This window comes from Aquarana catesbeiana, linkage group LG05 (genome assembly GCF_042186555.1).
Source record: "Aquarana catesbeiana isolate 2022-GZ linkage group LG05, ASM4218655v1, whole genome shotgun sequence".
In the NCBI taxonomy this organism is placed as follows: domain Eukaryota; kingdom Metazoa; phylum Chordata; class Amphibia; order Anura; family Ranidae; genus Aquarana; species Aquarana catesbeiana.
Genome location: NC_133328.1, coordinates 206,579,518 through 206,599,069, shown reverse-complemented (window position 1 = coordinate 206,599,069; position 19,552 = coordinate 206,579,518). Strand labels below are relative to the sequence as shown.

At 41.3% G+C, this 19,552-nt stretch overlaps 1 protein-coding gene across 2 annotated transcripts in view; it reads left to right on the top strand.

The window, feature by feature from the left end:
- The window catches only part of EEPD1 (endonuclease/exonuclease/phosphatase family domain containing 1), a 176,547-nt gene that overhangs the window by 128,062 nt on the left and 28,933 nt on the right, over positions 1-19,552 (top strand). For both annotated transcript variants that reach the window (XM_073630517.1, XM_073630518.1), the window contains exons 3-4: positions 9,694-9,804; positions 17,358-17,492. In XM_073630517.1, the coding sequence (XP_073486618.1) occupies positions 9,694-9,804; positions 17,358-17,492 (246 nt within the window). The remainder of the gene's footprint in view (positions 1-9,693; positions 9,805-17,357; positions 17,493-19,552) is intronic.

The window sequence follows — 19,552 nt, the reverse complement described above, 5'->3', positions numbered from 1 at the left end:
TGAACACACCATCCCCACTGTGAAACATGGTGATGGCAGCATCATGTTGTGGGGATGCTTTTCTTCAGCAGGGAAAGGGAAGCTGGTCAGAATTGATGGGAAGATGGATGGAGCCAAATACAGGGCAATCTTAAAAGAAAACCTGTTATGCCCCGTACACACGGTCAGGCTTTGTTCGGACATTCCGACAACAAAATCCTAGGATTTTTTCAGACGGATGTTGGCTCAAACTTGTCTTGCATACACACGGTCACACAAAGTTGTCGGAAAATCCGATCGTTCTAAACGCGGTGACATAAAACACGTACGTCGGGACTATAAACGGGGCAGTGGCCAATAGCTTTCATCTCTTTATTTTTTCTGAGCATGCGTGGCACTTTGTCTGTCGGTTTTGTGTACACACGATCGGAATTTCCGACGACGGATTTTGTTGTCGGAAAATTTTATCTCCTGCTCTCCAACTTTGTGTGTCGGAAAATCCAATGAAAAATGTCCGATGTCCCACACACGGTCGGAATTTCCGACAACACGCTCCGATCGGACATTTTCCATCGGAAAATCCGACCATGTGTACGGGGCATTAGAGTCTGCAAAAGACTTGAGACTGGGGCAGAGGTTCACCTTCTAGTATGACAACGGCCCTAAACTTACAGCCAGAGCTACAATGGAATGGTTTAGATTAGTGATGTACCGAAATTTCGACCGCCGAAACATATCGGCCAAAAATGGCCTTTTCGGCAATTTGCCGAAAGAGAAAAATGGCCGATAATGGAGCCGAAAATGGGGCAGGGCCTGGGCGGGGCTCCGTTACGGGGGTGTCATATAGCGCAGAGAGAGGATCACCCGTCCCAGGATTGGAAGGGTGATCTGTCTATCAAAGTTCCCCGGACAAGGGGGAGGGGCTGTATATGATGGCGCGCATGGCGGGGAACACACAGCTATTAAAATGAAAGCTGTGATGTTCCCGGCACTCTATTCAAACAGGTGGCGGCGGCTCTCCTCTCTCTTCCCCTGCACAGGCTGGCTGCACTGGGGACACTGGCAGGCTGGGCTGGCTGCACTGGGGACACTGGCAGGCTGGGCTGGCTGCACTGGGGACACTGGCAGGCTGGGCTGGCTGCACTGGGGACACTGGCAGGCTGGGCTGGCTGCACTGGGGACACTGGCAGGCTGGGCTGGCTGCACTGGGGACACTGGCAGGCTGGGCTGGCTGCACTGGGGACACTGGCAGGCTGAGCTGGCTGCACTGGGGACACTGGCTGGCTGCACTGGGGACACTGGCTGGCTGCGCTGGGGACACTGGCTGGCTGCACTGGGGACACAGGATGGCTGCACTGGGGACACAGGCTGGCTGGCTGCACTGGGGACACAGGCAGGCTGCATCTGACGGACACTGGTGAGGCTGCATTGATCTCTTGTATTATGTCTGCAGTCTCTGACCATCTCCTGTACCATGTCCCCAGTCTCTGACCATCTCCTGTACCATGTCCCCAGTCTCTGACCATCTCCTGTACCATGTCCGCAGTCTCTGACCATCTCCTGTACCATGTCCCCAGTCTCTGACCATCTCCTGTACCATGTCCCCAGTCTCTGACCATCTCCTGTACCATGTCCCCAGTCTCTGACTATCTCCTGTATAAAAATATTTTTTAAAAGCAGCCATTATTCGGTATCGGTTTCGGTTTTCGGCCTAGTGTATTTTTCATTTTCGGTATCGGTTTCAGCACCAAAAAACCCATTTGGCGCACCCCTAGTTTAGATCAAAGCACATTCATGTTTTAGAATAGCCCAGCCAAAGTCCAAACCTGAATCCAATTGAGAATCTGAGGCAAGACTTGAAAACTGCTGTTCAGACACTCTCCATCCAATCTGACAGAGCTTGAGCTATTTTGCAAAGAAGAATGGGCAAAAATTTGACTTTCTAGATGTGCAAAGCTGGTAGAGACATACCCAAAAAAGATTTGCAGCTGTAATTGCAGAGAAAGGTGGTTCTACAAAGTATTGACTAGGTGGGCTGAACACAAATGCACCCCACACTTTTCACATATTTATTTGTAAAAAAAATTGAAAACCATTTATCATTTTCCCTTCACTTTACAATTATGTGCCACTTTGTATTGGTCTACCACATAAAATCTGAATAAAATACATGTATATTTTTGGTTGTAACATGACAAAATGTGGAAAATTTCAAGGCTTATGAATACTTTTTCAAGGCACGTATATCGCTATCATATCTCCTCTCAAGCATCTCTTCTCCAGGCTTTGTTGCCTTTCTTTGGACTCTTTCCAGTGCCAGTACATCCTTCCTGGGGACTGGTGACCAGACCTGGATGGCATACTCAAGATGTGGCCGAACCAGAGTTTTGTTAAGTGGCAAGATTTAAGTTTCATCTATGGAGTAAATCCCCTTTTTATTGCATGCTAATATTTGGCTTGGTTTGTTTGCTGCGACTTGGCATTGCATGCCATTGCTGAGCCTGTGATCCCCTAGGAAGCCCAGATCTTTTTCCATCCTGGATTCCCTCAAAAGTTCTCCTCCTAGTGAGTAACTTCCATTCATATTTTTAGCCCCCAAATGCATTACTTTACATTTTTCAACATTAAACCTTGCTTGCCATGCAGTTGCCCATCCCTTTATTTTAGCACTGCATTAAGTGCAGTGGTAATGTTATCAGTCTATAAACATACCCAAAACAACAATATATACAATAGTGCAACAATATAAAGGGCTATTGTGCTACCAATATAAATAAACACCAACATACACTGTAGTGCAAAATAATAAAGTGCAGTAGTGTTTCAAATATAAGCAAATATTCACTCCATCCAAATTGTTACAGTGCTTTCGGTTCATCCGAATATCGTCCTTGCTATCACTTGCAGTCCATTTTGATTCCTTTTTCCATGCCTCCAGTCTCCACTCCTGCAATCCCCACCAATGTTTCCACTTTATATAGTAGGTTGTACCAGCTTGTGTATTCCAACACCCAAACAGCATTCTCACCTTTTTGGGTTGGACCTCCTTAAATATAGGATGGCCTGATCGTGCTTTTTCCACTTCAGGGGTTATGTGCACCTCTCAGGCTCCACACAGGATCATCAGTGTTTCAGGGGCTGACTCATCAGGCTCCACCACATAATAAAATATCTATTTTGGGTGTACTAACCCAATCTTTATGTAAACTTTTTTGCTTTAACAGGTATTTTTGACTAAATAAACACTGGGGCTGATTTACTAAAACTAGAGAGTGCAAAATATGGTGCAGCTGTGCATGGAAGCAAATCAGCTTCTAACTTCAGCTTGTTCAATTAAGCTTTGACAATAAAACCTAGAAGCTGATTGGAAGCTGATTTGGTTTCTATACAGAGCTGCACTAGATTTTGCACTCTCCGGTTTTAGTAAATCAACCCCACTGTCACTTTTCCCAATACATGTCAGTGTAAAAAGGCCCCTTGATGCATTAATACTCACCTTGCCAGTGCTCACCTGCCGTGTCCTTGGTTGCCTCTGGCTGACAAAAGTACCCTGTGCTTACATGTATTGGGGAGCTTGTGACCTTCTCTACCCTTACCCTTTAATCTGACACTAGTTGATACAGGGGATTTTAGTGAATGGCCCTGAATGGGCAAGGTTATTGTGTCTCTTTAAGTCCCCTTTCACACTTGTGCAACTTGTCTTGCAACTTGGGACTGCAAAGTCGCATGACAAGCCATACCCCATGATTTACAATGAGTACCATTCATACCTGTGCAACTTCAAGTCGCAGCGACTTCTAGGTAATCCCTGCTCTACTTTCATCCGACTTTGATGTGACTTGAGGTCCATAGACCTCAAGATTACACAGGCACTGCTTCAAGTCGCGTCAAAATCGCACAACTTTCAGGTCGCACCAGTGTGAAAGCGGCCTAATGGAAACATTGGGAACCCACCGGTGCAATATTTGACCCAAATCCACTTATACAATACCTCACAAAAGTGAGTACACCCTTCACATTTTTGTAATAATTTTATTATATCTTTTCATGTGACAACACTGAAGAAATTACACTTTGCTACAATGTAAAGTAGTGAGTGTACAGCTTGTATAATAGTGTACATTTGCTGTCCCCTCAAAATAACTCAACACACAGCCATTAATGTCTAAACCACTGGCAACAAAAGTGAGTACACCCCTAAGTGAAAATGTCCGAATTGGGCCCAATTAGCCATTTACCCTCCCCGGTGACTCGTTAGTGTTACAAGGTCTCAGGCATGAATAGGGAGCAGGTGTGTTAAATTTGGTGTTATGGCTCTCACTCTCTCATACTGATCACTGGAAGTTCAACATGGCACCTCATGGCAAAGAACTCTCTGAGGATCTGAAAAAAGAATTGTTGCTCTACATAAAGATGGTCTAGGCTATAAGAAGATTGCCAAGACCCTGAAACTAAGCTGCATCACAGTGGCCAAGACCATACAGCAGTTCAACAGCACAGGTTCCCCTCAGAACAAGCCTCGACCAAAGAAGTTGAGTGCACATGCTCAGCATCATATCCAGAGGTTGTCTTTGGGAAATAGACGTATGAGCGCTGCCAGCATTGCTGCAGAGGTTGAAGGGGTGAGGGGTCAGCCTGTCAGTGCTCAGACTGTACACCGCACACTGCATGAAATTGGTCTGCATGGCTGTCGTCCCAGAAAAAAGCCTCTTCTAAAGATGATGCACAAGAAAGCCCTGCTGAAGACAAACAGACTAAGGACATGGATTACTGGAACCATGTCCTGTGGTCTGATGAGACCATGATAAAATTATTTGGTTCAGATGGTGTCAAGCTTGTGTGGCGGCGACCAGGTGAGGAGTACAAAGACAAGTGTGTCTTGCCTACAGTCAAGCAAGGTGGTGAGAGTGTCATGGTCTGGGGCTGCATGAGTGCTGCCAGCACTGGGGAGCTACAGTTCATTGAGGGAACCATGAATGCCAACATGTACTGTGACATACTGAAGCAGAGCATGATCCCCTCCCCGCCGCAGGGCAGTATTCCGCATGATTACGACCCCAAACACACCTCCAATACGGCCACTGCCTTGTTAAAGAAGCTGAGGGTAAAGGTTATGGACTGGCCAAGCATGTCTCCAGACCTAAACCCTATTGAGCATCTGTGGGGCATCCTCAAATGGAAGGTGGAGGAGCGCAAGGTCTCTTACATCCACCAGCTCCGTGATGTCGTCATGGAGGAGTGGAAAAGGACTCCAGTGGCAACCTGGGAAGCTCTGGTAAACTCCATGCCCAAGAGGGTTAAGGCAATGCTGAAAAATAATGGTGACCACACAAAATATTGACACTTTGGGCCCAATTTGGACATTTTCACTTAGGGGTTTACTGACGTTTGTTGTCAGCGGTGTAGACATTAATGGCTGTGTGTTGAGTTATTTTGAGGGGACGTGAAATTTACACTGTTATACAAGCTGCACACTCACTACTTTACATTGTAGCAGTGTCATTTCTTCGGTGTTGTCACATGAAAAGATATAATAAAATATTTACTAAAATTATGAGGAGTGTACTCACTCACTTTTGTGAGATACTGCATATTAAAGCAAACCTGCCATGCATTAAAAAAAAAAGTTGCTTAGGAACATGCAATGTAAGGTACTTGCTACTACTTTTGTTAGTGAGAATGGTCTCTTCTAAGTGCTTCTCTGTGCCTCTCACTAATTTGCTTTTTTCCTAAAATAATATTTTATTGGCCAATGAGACACTGAATTGAAAAGATTTTTTATGGTGGGTAGGTTCTTGTCCCAGTGGCCTGAATTCACCTTAGAAGTTTGGAAAGTGTCAAGATCATACTTAGACAAAAAAAAAACTGAAACCAGAATCAGAGGGGTGCACAAAACAGGCTTTTCTGGCTAATAAAGGTACATTTTAGGAACCTTGTGGTGGCTACTTTCTTGAATCTTAAGAACTTCTTCTCACTTATGCCTGCATACTGTTTTTAAAAATGTGTTCACATACTATCATGAGCATTAGCAAAAAGAGTTGCACAGGGGGACATGGTCTTTATTTCAAATAGATCCCTAATGTATGTGTGCAATAAACACACCTCGCCCTTCAATGCACCACAGTGCATAGATGTTAGTACACATGCGGTATGCTGTGTTGGAAGAAAATTAAGCAGGGCGCATTTAGTAACAATAAGAAATTAATGGGCCTATGCAATGTGTTTTAAAATGTGAATTACATTGGGCCATTAATTTAATTTATTTTGTTAAAAATAGAATTCAAGTTCCGATTTTGAAAAAAAACACTTGCATAGGTTGTGAATGGTCCCATTAAAATTAAAATAACTAACCCTCTCACTTGAACTGTTGGGACTTAATTAAGGCGTTGTAATTGATCTTTCAATACCTCCTTCCTCCCAGATAACAAGGATAACTTGCCACAGATTTACAAATGTAGTCAAATTGACTCAGTTGAAAAAACAAAACTAGGAGGCCATGATGGCTGAACTTGGGGAAAGAGCCTCTTTGAATAGGGAAGGAGACGGCCAGCTTAGTTACCAATTTTATCTTTTATAGTGAAGGCAATGATTAACACTGTACCCAGTGAAAACTAGAATTGAATTGGTTAACTGTGTACTAATTCATTTTAGGTTGTACAGATGATGGACAATTTGATGACACAGTGTTTTTCCATAGAGACACACAAACAAGTCACTCAGCAGAGCAAATAACCTGAGCTTGCTTGGGTTTTAAATTACATTCTAAATTGCAATTTGTAAGTGTTCTCTAATGCCTCACTGTTACACTTATACAGCATCAATAGCTAGGAAGAACATCAAAGTTGTTTTGGACTCCATTCATTATTAATATCTGTTGTATATCTGCAGTGTAGTGTACTGAATATTTTACATTAAAATTATGAACAAGAAATGGTGCTAAAACTGTGCTTGCATATGTGATTTATTTTTATAATTTTCACAATTTTATATATATATATATATATATATATATATATATATATATATATATACACACATTTTTAGGAATGTATCAATGTTTAATATCTTTACCATCAAGCTAGAAGATATTTTGTATTGCCCTGCTGAAGGACCTAAAGTTAACCTGAGCTCTGCCTGTGCAGGATTCACTTTTTTGCAGCCGCCTTGTGCTGCGTATACTTGCCTTCATTCCCTTAACACCTTACATGGGGAAGTGAAGTGACATAAAAGGTACTGCCAGGTATGAAGCAGTAAATCACTCCACTTTTTCCCATATGTGACAGTGTTGGTCCTTGATGATTAGCATTTAGTGCTGTCACATGGGTTTACTGTATCTACTAAAGCTGGAAAGTGCAAAATCAGGCTTACTTCTGCATAGAAACCAATCAGCTTCTAACCTCAGCTTGTTCAATTAGGCTTTGGCAATAAAACCTGGAAGCTGATTGGTTTCTATGCAGAAGTTAGCCTGATTTTGCACTATCCATCTTTAGTAAATAAACCCCATGGGGACAGGGAGAGCGTCCTCAGCTGTGACTTGGAGCTTACATGGGGCAAAACACGGTGATGGTGGTTCCATCAGCTGACCCTGTGTCGTTTCTATGTCTCTAGTACAGAGGGGTCAGCAGCTGGAACCACAGCATACACTGGGGGTTATAGGCATTAATAAGTATTAATAGTCTTTTTACAGCGCTTTTGCTTTTTTTTTTTTTTTTTTTTATAGCCACAAAGATGCTTAGTGACCATGCCAGCACAGTGTTACTTATAGCTAAGACTCTACCAGTTAAAAGAAGAGAGAACATACTCTTTCCACGAGCCAGTGTTTGTGCCACTTGGCTTCTCTCCGGCTGCTGCAAGTACTCTACTAGTTGGATACTGGTTTCCCCCACCACACACAATGCTTCCCCAAACTTGTACAAGCCGGTGGGAGAAACCACAGCGTGTGGCAGGAGAGCTGGTAGTTCATACACTTTGAGGCCAGGGAGCAGTAAAGCATCTGCCTTTTAAAGGCAAGGGCTACTGAAGACGTAAGCACATTCCCTCTTCTTTTAGAAGGTTTGGTATTAGCTACAGCACAGGGTCCCTTTTTAGGTCACTTTTTATTTGTAACTTTGGAAAAAGTTTCAGTTTCCCAAAAGCAGAGAAAACAGTCATAGAGCAACATCTACATGCAGAGGAAAAAAATGATTCAAAGTGACTTCTAATTTAAATTATTAGATAATTTTAGGTGCTGAGACTGGGTTTTGCAAAAATACTGCAAATTTTGTTTCTGTAAAGATGCTTCAATTTTTGTCTCATCTTGTATGCTTTCCAAACACATTTTACTCAGTGTAAGTTGACATTGCAGGAGTCTGATCATAGTAGCCTACATCATTTAAAAAAAAAATAGGGCCCATTCACACAAGCAGAAAAAAAGGTTGCATTTAGATGCATACAGCAGATAGTTTTGTACGCATCTAAAAACAGCACTATAGTAATTAATGAGCCCATAGACACAGCTGCATCTACGTACAAAAATGTGCGCTGTGTTTGGTCGCCCACAAAGTAGGACACAATTGCAGATTTAATGCACACATATCTGCAGATTTTACCTACGTGCAATAACGCAAGTACTTTGGGCGCATATTTTACGCAGATCTTTCTTTCATGCAAAAAATATGCATCTAATCGCATCGTGTTTTCTGCCCATGTGACTGGGCCCTTAGATGTGTTTCATTATGCATTCAATTTGGTGTCCATATATAATAATACATGTTTTGAGATGGTTATATTTGTGCAACATACTGTATTGTGATAACAGAATATTTTTCACAACTCCTAAATTGGACGTAAAGGAAACACAGGGGTTACTTTCCTGGCATGCTACTGAAAATGCTGGTTGCTTGACCATCATACTGACCCACTGCCTTCAATACATTGTAAGTCACTGTATATATTTTTAATGCTTAATGGGTTTGCAGATCAGAAAAGTCAGCAAAAAGTCTAAAGTCCTTATATTTATGTTGCTCCTGAATTGGTGGCTCAAAGTATGGAAGCATGGCAGCAAGACAACTAGCAATTTTAGAACAAGAAGTCAACATCAGCTTGCTCCATGCCTCTTTCATTACAATTTTACTGATACTGGGAGATCCATACGAAAAAAAAAAAGTGGGTCATCATTTCCTTAAAGGGTATCTAAAGCCTAGACTGTTTAGAAGTTTGCGTTTTTTTTGCTGTCTTTGTTCCCTGTAGAGAGATCAGTCCTCTCCTGGTGACTATTGTCCAATTTTACAGTTGGCCCCAGAAAAGGAGGTGAGAAAAAAATCTTCCAATAGGGATGGATATTTTGGTGACAACTGTCTAAAAGGGGACTTTATCTCATTTTCTATTGTTTCTCTGGGATAGGAAGTAAAAACCTACCTCTGCAACAGGACACAGATAGCAAAATATCCAAAAATGTCAAAAACTAAAAATAAAGGGTTGGCTTTGGATGCAAATGGTATGTACACTTTGCACTAATTAAAGCCCATATACTGTAGACAGACAGTGGTGTGACATCTTCCCAGTAGGGTACAGAAATGTAAAACTGAGAGAGTTATTTATTCTTCCTGAGTCTTCTTGAGAAAATCTAAAACCCCAAAAAATATTTTGGCTGAAATTGAGCTTTAATATATTTTCTTTTATTCTAATAAAGTAGCGAACTTGAATGAAAGTATAACCACTTCTTTGTCTTTTCAGTTCTGCACAGAATTAAACCAGCCATCTTTGCCTAACATACGAAAGTGGAAAGGAGTCAGAGGATCGTGGAAGTGCATTGTTTCTGAAAAGCCATTATCAAGCCCTAACGAGGTATGTGAATTTGCATTGTATTTATATTGCTGGTCAAAGTGACAAGTTTTATCATTGGATCACTGTTTCTACATGGGAGTTTGCTCTAATCTGTTTTGACAGTCATCTCGCCAATACTATTCTCATAATTTTTTGGCGAACCACAGTTTTCCTGCTGTCCTTTTCAAAGTTGTAAAAAACTCCAGCTTAAGGTTTTTTTTTTGTTTACCCATGAACGATATACCCACCCATCATGATTTTAAATGACATATTTTAACTTTAGTTCAACTTTAAAGACAAACACCAAATTTCCACTTAGCAACCTGCTGTAAACTTGTCTTTGTCTTTTCTACTGATGTATTTGTTTGCCAGCCTCATACAGAATAAAGATGTATCTATCTCCAAAACATTTAATACCCAATGCTATTTATGATTTAAAGCTGAGCTTTACAACTTGTGGGGTGGGTGGACTCTTACCGCACTTGCATATTAAAACCAGTGGCAGTGCGTCCATAAGGGCTCACGGGCGCCGCCCCCTCTCTCCTGCCACCCTCTCTAGCACTATCTATGGCCGCCACTGCCACCCCCTATTCAGGCACCAGGCCCCTTTTCGGGCTGAATTACAGCGGCGGGGTAGGGGGGGTGTTTTTGAAGCACCTGATTAGAGCCATAGGCTCTAATAGGCATCAAAAAAGGTGACCCGCAAGCGCCATACTGGGCGCTCGCAGGCCACTCAGCTGTGTTAGAAAAGTGAATGAATATTCGCTTTCCTAACACTAAACCGCCTCTCCGCAAATCAGGTGCTCGAATCTGTTACCCGTTACCTGATTGACTGAACTGACAGGTGCTGTGATTGGACGCCTATCAGGTGTCCAATCATAGCAGAGGACGGGAAGAGGGGACGGGAGAAGACATCGAGGAGCTGTCCCACAGAGACAGGGTAAGTGCAGACGGTGGGGGGGGGGACAATGGCAGCATTTGATATGGCACAGTGGGAGCATTTGATATGGCACAGTGGGAGCATTTGATGGGGCACAGTGGGAGCATTTGATGGCACAGTGGGAGCATTTGATATGGCACAGTGGCAGCATTTGATTGCACAGTGGGAGCATTTGACATGGCACGGTGGCTGCGTTTGATGGCACAGTGGCTGCGTTTGATGGCACAGTGGCGGAAATTGATGGGCACAGTGGCTGCGTTTGATGGCACAGTGGCTGCGCTTGGTGGCACAGTGGCTGCGTTTGATGGCACAGTGGCGGAAATTGATGGGCACAGTGACTACGTTTGATGGCACAGTGACTACGTTTGATGGCACAGTGGCTGCGTTTGATGGCACAGTGGCTGCGTTTGATGGCACAGTGGCTGCGTTTGATGGCACAGTGGCTGCGTTTGATGGCACAGTGGCTGCGTTTGATGGTACAGTGGCTGCGTTTGATGGTACAGTGGCTGCATTTGATGGCACAGTGGCGGCAATTGATGGGCACAGTGGCTGTGTTTGATGGTACAATGGCGGCAATTGGTGGACACATTGGCTGTGATTGATGTTACGGTGAGGCTGCAATTGATGGGGTTTTTTTTTCAGAATTTCTCAGTTTGTTTGCGCCCCCCCAAAAATTTTGAGCACCAGCCACCACTGATTAAAACACACTCTCTCTCTGGGGCACCCCCACAAGCAAAGTGACATCTTTGCTGCTCCTCGTCACTCCATTATGACCACTGACATCTTCTGGTCTCTGCAAGGTCCAGCATCTCAAGGCTTAGCAACTGGGCTACAACTGAAGATGTAACTCCTGTGCATGTGTGCTGAAGTTAAAGTAGCACTTAAGGCAAAACATTTTTTTTTCTAGGTTTTATAGGGAAGTAAGGGAAGGTATAGCTTTTTTTTTTTTTTTTTTGGCCATCTGTGTCCAATTCGGTAGATTTCCCTTTTTTTCCTGTCCCACAGCCAGAACAAAAAGTGAGAGGAAATCCATTCAAAGTGAAGAAATTCCTGTTTTTTTTACCAGGGTCAGAACTAGTGTCCCCATAGGAAGATTTTCTCTGTACTGGGGATTCCTGTTCTGGTAACAATCCCAAATTTGGGATTTTCTTTTACTTTCAGTGATAATGGTGAACAGGACAAATAAAGAGGGTGACTCTCCTTATCGGGGCATAGACAGCAATAAAGACCCGACGGGTGTGCTAATCCCTCTCCACTGTATCTAAAATGAAAGAAAAAATGTTTGGTCTTTAGTTATACTTTTACTGGCAGCAAGCTCCATGCGGTGAATGAGCCGGGGTGAACAGTACAGCTAGGTCACCCCTTGTTGGCATATTCTGTGTTGGCGCATGTGCATGTAGCACACATGATTGGCCCCTAATGTGGCAACTCCCTCTCCTGTTTGAAATCTAATTTATTTAAGATTACAAGAGACTGATGTAAAGTCAAAATCAGCTACTTACAGTAGATGCATTTAAAAATAAGTTTTAAGGATTTAATGAATAGATAACATTCACTGGCATGTCTGCCTGGAGTTCGGCTTTAATACTCCTAGGCCTTTGTCCCTTAACATTAAAATCCATTCTTCTGAAGTAAGTTATGCAGACACTCTATACCTAGGTTATATAATGTACATGCATGCAGGTGAATACCGGTGATTCAGGCAAACAGGTTTTTTCTATTCTTTTGCTCCTCGCACTGCTAACGCTGCATGGACACCTTTATAAATTATGCACAGCAACAGCATAGCTCTGGTTGACCATGGTCTAAACAGACCATGAAGTTATGGGATCTCATGCACTCCCTAGACTCTTCTTCTGTGGGATCCATAATATTACTTTATTATATGTTGGCATCCCAGACCTTTCAGTGTATCCATACTATTATAAAGTCAATTCCACCATCAAGGTAACATTGCTAAAAGGATTGCATACTTGTGCAATAACTACATGTGTCTTACCTTGGCTCTCAGTGTGAATGGGGCTCAACAGTAACTGGCATAAAATAAGTGACACATTCCAGGTTTTCTTATCAGTCTTAAATATGCACTTCAGCAGATGGGTCTGCCAAGTCCAGATATTACCAAGCATTGTACCTTTCCACTGGGTCTCTATACTATTAAGCACCAAAGTACCGTATTTATTGGCGTATAACACGCACATTCATTTTAAGAGGGAAGTTTCAGGGAAAAAAATTAAATTTTAAATAAGGAACTTTGAAGCAAAATAAGGGTCAGTGCCCATCTGCAGCCTCACCATTGCCCAACAATCCAGCCTGATCAATGGCCATCTGCAGCCTCACAAGTGCCATCAATGCAGCCTCATCAGTCCATATCAATGCAGCAGCCTCACCATGGCCATCAATGCAGCAGCCTCACCATGGCCATCAATGCAGCAGCCTCACCATGGCCATCAATGCAGCAGCCTCACCATGGCCATCAATGCAGCAGCCTCACCATGGCCATCAATGCAGCAGCCTCAAAATGGCCATCAATGCAGCAGCCTCACCATTGCCATCAATGCAGCAGCCTCCCCATTGCCATCAGTGCAGCCTGATCGATGCCCATCTGCAGCCTAGAGGGGACAGGGAGGGGGCGGGAGGAGCCCCAACAGATTACATACAGTGAGAATCTCCTATGATAGACAGAACAGTGGTCCAATGGCGGCCCAGGAGATGGGACTTCCCATTACAGAGGCCGCCAAGTAAACAGGAGATTCTCACTGTATATAATCTGATGGAGCTCGTCCCATCCCCCTCCCTGTCCCCTACAAGGCAGCTAAAATTGAAGTATTGGTGTATAACATGCACACGCTATTTGCACCCGATTTTCATGGTGAAAAAGTGAGTGTTATACGCCAATAAATACAGTATTTACTGCCTGAATTTATCACTAATCACAGCAGTCCCCCAGCTACTAGGGTATGAGGTTGGTTTCCCCCCTATGCTGATGGCTGGCTAGCTTTGAGCACCGTCTTCCCCACTGTCAAACCAGGTGCTTGGGTGGCAGCATTTGCTGAGCAAGTACAGAATTTTCTAAGCTATTCCTTATAAAACTCAGGAGCTGGGGAGACAGTTGGCTGCCAGGAAACGAGTAGACATGCACAACGCCATTCCTGTGACATAGAAACCAGCTGGGCCCTTCCTAGAACACTGTTTTTACATCATTTCCACACTGCTGTAACCACTAAATGGTTTTTGTTAATAACTTCTGTTAGATATAAGCTCAGCATTCAGGTTCTGTAAACTTTAATCCAACATGATTTCTGTACTTTCTGTGATTACATCATACTAAAAGGAATCTGTTGGGATAGAAATATGGGAATTGGTATGGTCCATTTGTTCTAAAGGTACCTTTCATCCCTGTCCTTGCATCCCTACTTAGCAAGTCAATACCCTGGAAAAAGGCATGCAGGTCAGGTGTTCCATAAAATCTGTGGCCGCATGCTTGTTCAGGGTCATTGACTCATTCTACAGTAAAGCATTGGGATGGCCTTGCACCTTCAAAAAACAAGTCTGTAACAGCAGTTTCCTGCCAGGTTCTCTTTAATTCTGGCCAGTTTCTACCTTCATCAGCACTGCAGCATAGGAATTAGAGCCAATACAATGATAACATAAAAAGCTTTTACTTGCTAATGAACGGAATAAAACCTGCATAGGATGACAAATCCTAGTAATGCTATTTTCAGCAGCCATCATTTATGGGACAAGATGCAATTTGTGCATTGTTGATGAGATTGCTGATATGGCAGGAAGTTTGCCTGTCATTAATACCAGTTTAATGGAATCATATTGATCAAGCAAGTGTATTGTTTCAGCATTTGGCTCTGCCATCATTTCTTTTAATAGTTTACAAGGTGCTTTGTGATTATCCGCATATACATGTCCTAAAATACTTAACGCAAAGTCATTTTTAACTTGAGATAACTGCTGGGAACAGTAGCTAAGAGAAGGGAATTGTAGAAAAGCAATGCCACTGTCCTTATAGCACAGTGACAACCTTGTGGGTTGACATGGGGCCGTGTCCTGGTAGACTTTTATGGGTTTGGATTTATAGAGTAATTGGCATTCTATTATTTCTTCTTACTCGTTTTATGGAGATGTCATGCTGTAATCAGTAGAGTTAGATAAAGGTAAGTAGATTTAGTGCTGTTCACGTAAAAAGTGACCCTGAGTCATAAACCGTTTGTGCAAAGCTAGTTCTTTCATGGCTTTAGAGAGCTCTCTTTTATACTTTGTTCTGATGAGCATATTTGGACATGCATTATTTTTGCATGTATACTATGGGATTATCGCTAGTTTTTAACCCGTTTTGAGTCACAAACCCCTTTTGATGAAAGCAGGCAAGTAGTTTTTTTCTATTCCTTTGCTCCACACACTGCTATCAGCAGCCAAGTACACAACAGGTGCTCTGACCCCCTCCCCAGAAATATTCACATGCACTTCATTTTATTGGAATTATGACATAACACAACATTTGAATAAAGCAGGGTGGATATAAATCAATTATTTTTTTTTTTAAATCAGATTTTTTTTTTTTATTTAAATTGACTTTTTTGATTTTTATTAAATTTATTTTAATAAAATGCTTTTGGAGTAAAAATCTATCTAAAGAGAGTTTTCTATTTAAGAAAAAAATAATAATTTAGTTTTATTCAGCATGAAATGAAGTTCATTTATGTAGCATGAGGCTGTATATTCTGCAATATTTACATTTTTGGTAAACTCATTCAATGAATCCAAGCTCTGCAAGCTAAGATAACATGCACTGCATTGATGCATTCACACAATTTCACAGTTACAAAGTTCAGGAATATTCCTTTATCCCATTGTTTTGCAAAGCTATGTACACTACAAACTGTATGATTGAATCAGTTCTGATATCGCTGTTTTACTAACCTGACAGCTTATTATTCTAAATAGGAAACCTTCATTTTGTTTGCAAATATTAAAGATTCTAACTACCAGCAAGAATGAGTTCTTACATTTAAAGAGCACCTGTCGTTTCAGATACATCATGGCAGTGCCTCTTAGCGGGCATCCACTCACCTGCTGCTGCCATGTCCCTCACCTTGTTGTGTCACTGCTGCATCACCAGCCGTCCCATTAAAGTGAATAGGACTGTAGTGAGTCAACAGCGAGTGAGATGAGGAGCCGCTGAGGGACAGAGATGACAGTTGCTCTGTAAAAATTATGATTTAAATCGAGTTGATTTAAACCAAGCCTTTTCAATAGTGATTTAAATCAAATCCACCCTGGAAAAAAGTAGACAATCTTAACCAAAAAACGACTCATATTATGGAGATGAGATGGAGGTTGTGCAGAGAATGATGATACAAATTTCAATAGTTTTGTTATTAATTTTTTCAAATAGTAAGATTAACAGTATAAAGAGAATAAAAGTCTCTCAGATATGCGAGATAATGAAATACATGAGTATAGTGAGGATAAAATAAACAGGTAAATACTGTATAAAATAGTGGATTTGACAAAAACTGTTCAAGCAATGATCACTGGACATCAGGCCTATTTGTTGTAGTAGTGACAGAAGGGTTCAAGGGGAGCACAAGCCATTACATCCATACAGTTAAGCACAAACAATAATCATGGGGAAATAAAAAAAAAAACTAATAGGCCTAATATCTGGGAGTATAACTTCAATGAATGGAAAAAGCAAAAATTGCCAAATGCACTAAGAATGTAGAGTAAGGCTGAGTTCACACTGCCGTACGGAGAGGCTCCCAGCAGGGGTCCGGTGTGTACCTGTTCACCGTTTTCAGGTCCGATAACAGTCCAAATTTTTGCCTGAATTCGGGCCTGTAACAGACCAGAAGACGCACAGGACCCCTGTGCAAATAGCACCAGGACCGGTCCAGAGGTGTGTGAACCAGCTCCATTGAGAGCCAGTCAGTCTCCTGACATGCAAATTGGATGCGGGGAAATCCGCATCCAATTCGCAGTAGTGTGACCCCAGAATTGAAGAATAGTAAAGTATTGTCGATGATACAAATTTAAATGCTAAACATAGGCCAACGACAAATCAAGAGAAGCTTAGTGGTCAGTACAATAAGCAGTGGCAAGGTGCATTTTCCTTTAATGGGAAGCCATTGATTGAGGCAAGGGGAAGGGCTGTATAGTGAATATAAATGTTATTTTTTATCTCACCCTTATGGACCCCCTGAAACCCATCCATGGACCACCTAGGGGTTCATGGACCCCAGGCTAAGAACCTCTGAATTTCTATTTTTACCACACTTTTACCTCTGGAGACACAGATGTTTATCTCTGGAGACACAATATTTTGGACCATGTAAGGATCAAGTTTAGAAGAAAATGTATGTTTTATAGTAATAGATCTAAAGGTTGGCCAATAGGTAGGGGTTGGGGACAGGACTTAACTTTGCCCTGATTTAGACTATTATAATATTGGTAGTTTATTTCTTCAGATTTACAAATAATCAATTTCAATTCATATTTCTCTCAGTCCAAGGTTTAAGTCTATCATGGGCTAACTATCAACTCCTTTTTTTTATTCCTGTAAAGTCTTAGGTGTTAGGTTTTCTCTCTATGGCAAATAATGTATGTTTTGATGTTGCAGAAAAACACATACTCTGGATATCTGTGGGACACAACAGCTGGCATCGAACTGAAGAATGTCAGCTTGCAGGAAAGCCCTCAGACCAATGGCAATGGCAAGCACACGTATTTACAGCCCTACATTGCACATTTTAAGGTAAAAAAAACTCCATCTTTGTTGCGACATTTATTGCTGTTGAATCACACTAACTGTATGTTCAAACTATTGGTCTGTACTGGTAACTAGGTATATTTGCCCCATACAATCGAAATAGATTATGATCTGTCTTCTGGGGACATTTACCCTGTTTGGTTTAAATACTTTTACTGCTATTCAGAAACATTTCTAAGCATAAAATTACAAGGTATGACTCCAATAGTATGGAGAGATGCCATATACTCAGTTATATTTCAAAAGGCTGCATTTGGCCGCACCCAGGGACTGTCACTTTTTATTTATTTATTTTTATTCTCCTCTTTTTTAATTCCAGTTTTTTTTATTTCACTGGACTGAAAAAAAACTAACTGACCTGCGCAAAATAGCAGATTACAATTGCACAATAAACTTTTAAAAAACAAAAAAAAAAAAAAACAAAAAATATTTACAAACATTTCTTTTGCAAGAAACATTCTCAGAAAAAAATGTACACCAAGCTTTTAACAAAGCATAAAACAACAAAAATAGTGAAGCACTCATTTACATAATGTATGTGTAATAGTCAAATCCAGATATGTTTACACAAAAAAATCAGTAGAAAAAAATTTAAAAACACATGTTTACAAACCAAAATACCATATGTTAGATCAAGAATGTATGCACAAAACTATATAAACAATATATGATATATAGGTATAAACCTAATTTCTTCATGTATAGATCACAGAGACAGTCTTTTGGTGCTTTGTGTTCTAGAAATTTCCACCGTGCCTTTAAATTAAACTCCATACACTTGTCTCACCACCAGTTATGTTGTTATAGTTGTGCCCTCACCTCATGTTGTTATAGTTGTGCCCTCACCTCAAATGATGGACCCCACTATTGTACAACAGAAGATCAAACCGCACTAGAATAAAAGTAATGCCAGGGCTGCAGATATCCACAGTAAAAATCTCTGTCATCCACCACTTTCAGAGGTATGGCGGCAGTCCCTGGCATATCATCAAACCAGATAAAATCTCCATAGTGTAAAACCAAAAAATGATATTTATTTATAAAAGTAGAAATGCACTTACAATATCAAAGGATGCAAAGGACGTAAATATACAGTTTTTTTACATCAAACCAGCTCAGAAGGGAATCCAAGATGGTGCCTGTGGTCCTCCCAGGGTGATGTCATCACATAACTCCACGCACCTGGCACGTTGCGTCCCTCCTGGACTGGTCTACATGAAGAAACAAGATCTATACCTAAATGTCATGTCACAATAACGAAAAAGAGTTTTGTGTATACATTCTTGATATAACATATGGTGTTTTTGGTTTGCAAACGCATGTATGGTAAATGCATGTTTTTTTTTTTTCGTTTTTTTTTCTGAAGATTTTTTTTTGTGTGTGGATTTAGACACTTGCACATATGTATATGAGCGTTTACTATTTTTGTTGTTTTATATTTCTAGGTTGTGAAGTGTTAGCACACATTAGTGTGAGCGGCTCTTTTTGTATACAGTACTTAGTTGTTCTCATATTGTCAATCGTGTAGCGCAGGGTCATATTTTGTTTATATTTTTACAAAGCGTATATAAAAAAAAAATTAAAAAAAAAACAACATATCGTCCTTGCTCAATGAACCATTTTATACAAAATGTGCCATGCTGGATTGCTTCTATTTTGATCCAGCAACTGACTTTTATATGTCAATGTACATTTAAGCATTGGGCTTGGTTTACTAAAGTGTGAAGTTAGGTGATGAACACTTAGTTTTCTCTGTTTTCATTTCAATCATGTCAAAAAGTCCTTAACATGATTGAATGTTTAAAGGAGCACACTGCACGTCACTTAGCAGTACACTTTATTAAGGGCTTGTGTACATTTGCTTTTCCTCCAGTCCCAGCCAACATGAATGTAAAAGCAACCCAAAGCTAGAAGTAGCTCATTGCAACTTATGAGCCAACCATAACCAACTCAAAAATACACTCACTTTATTAGGTTCACCTGTTCAATTGCTTGGTAACACAAATTGCTAATCAGCCAATCACATGGCAGCAATTCAATGCATT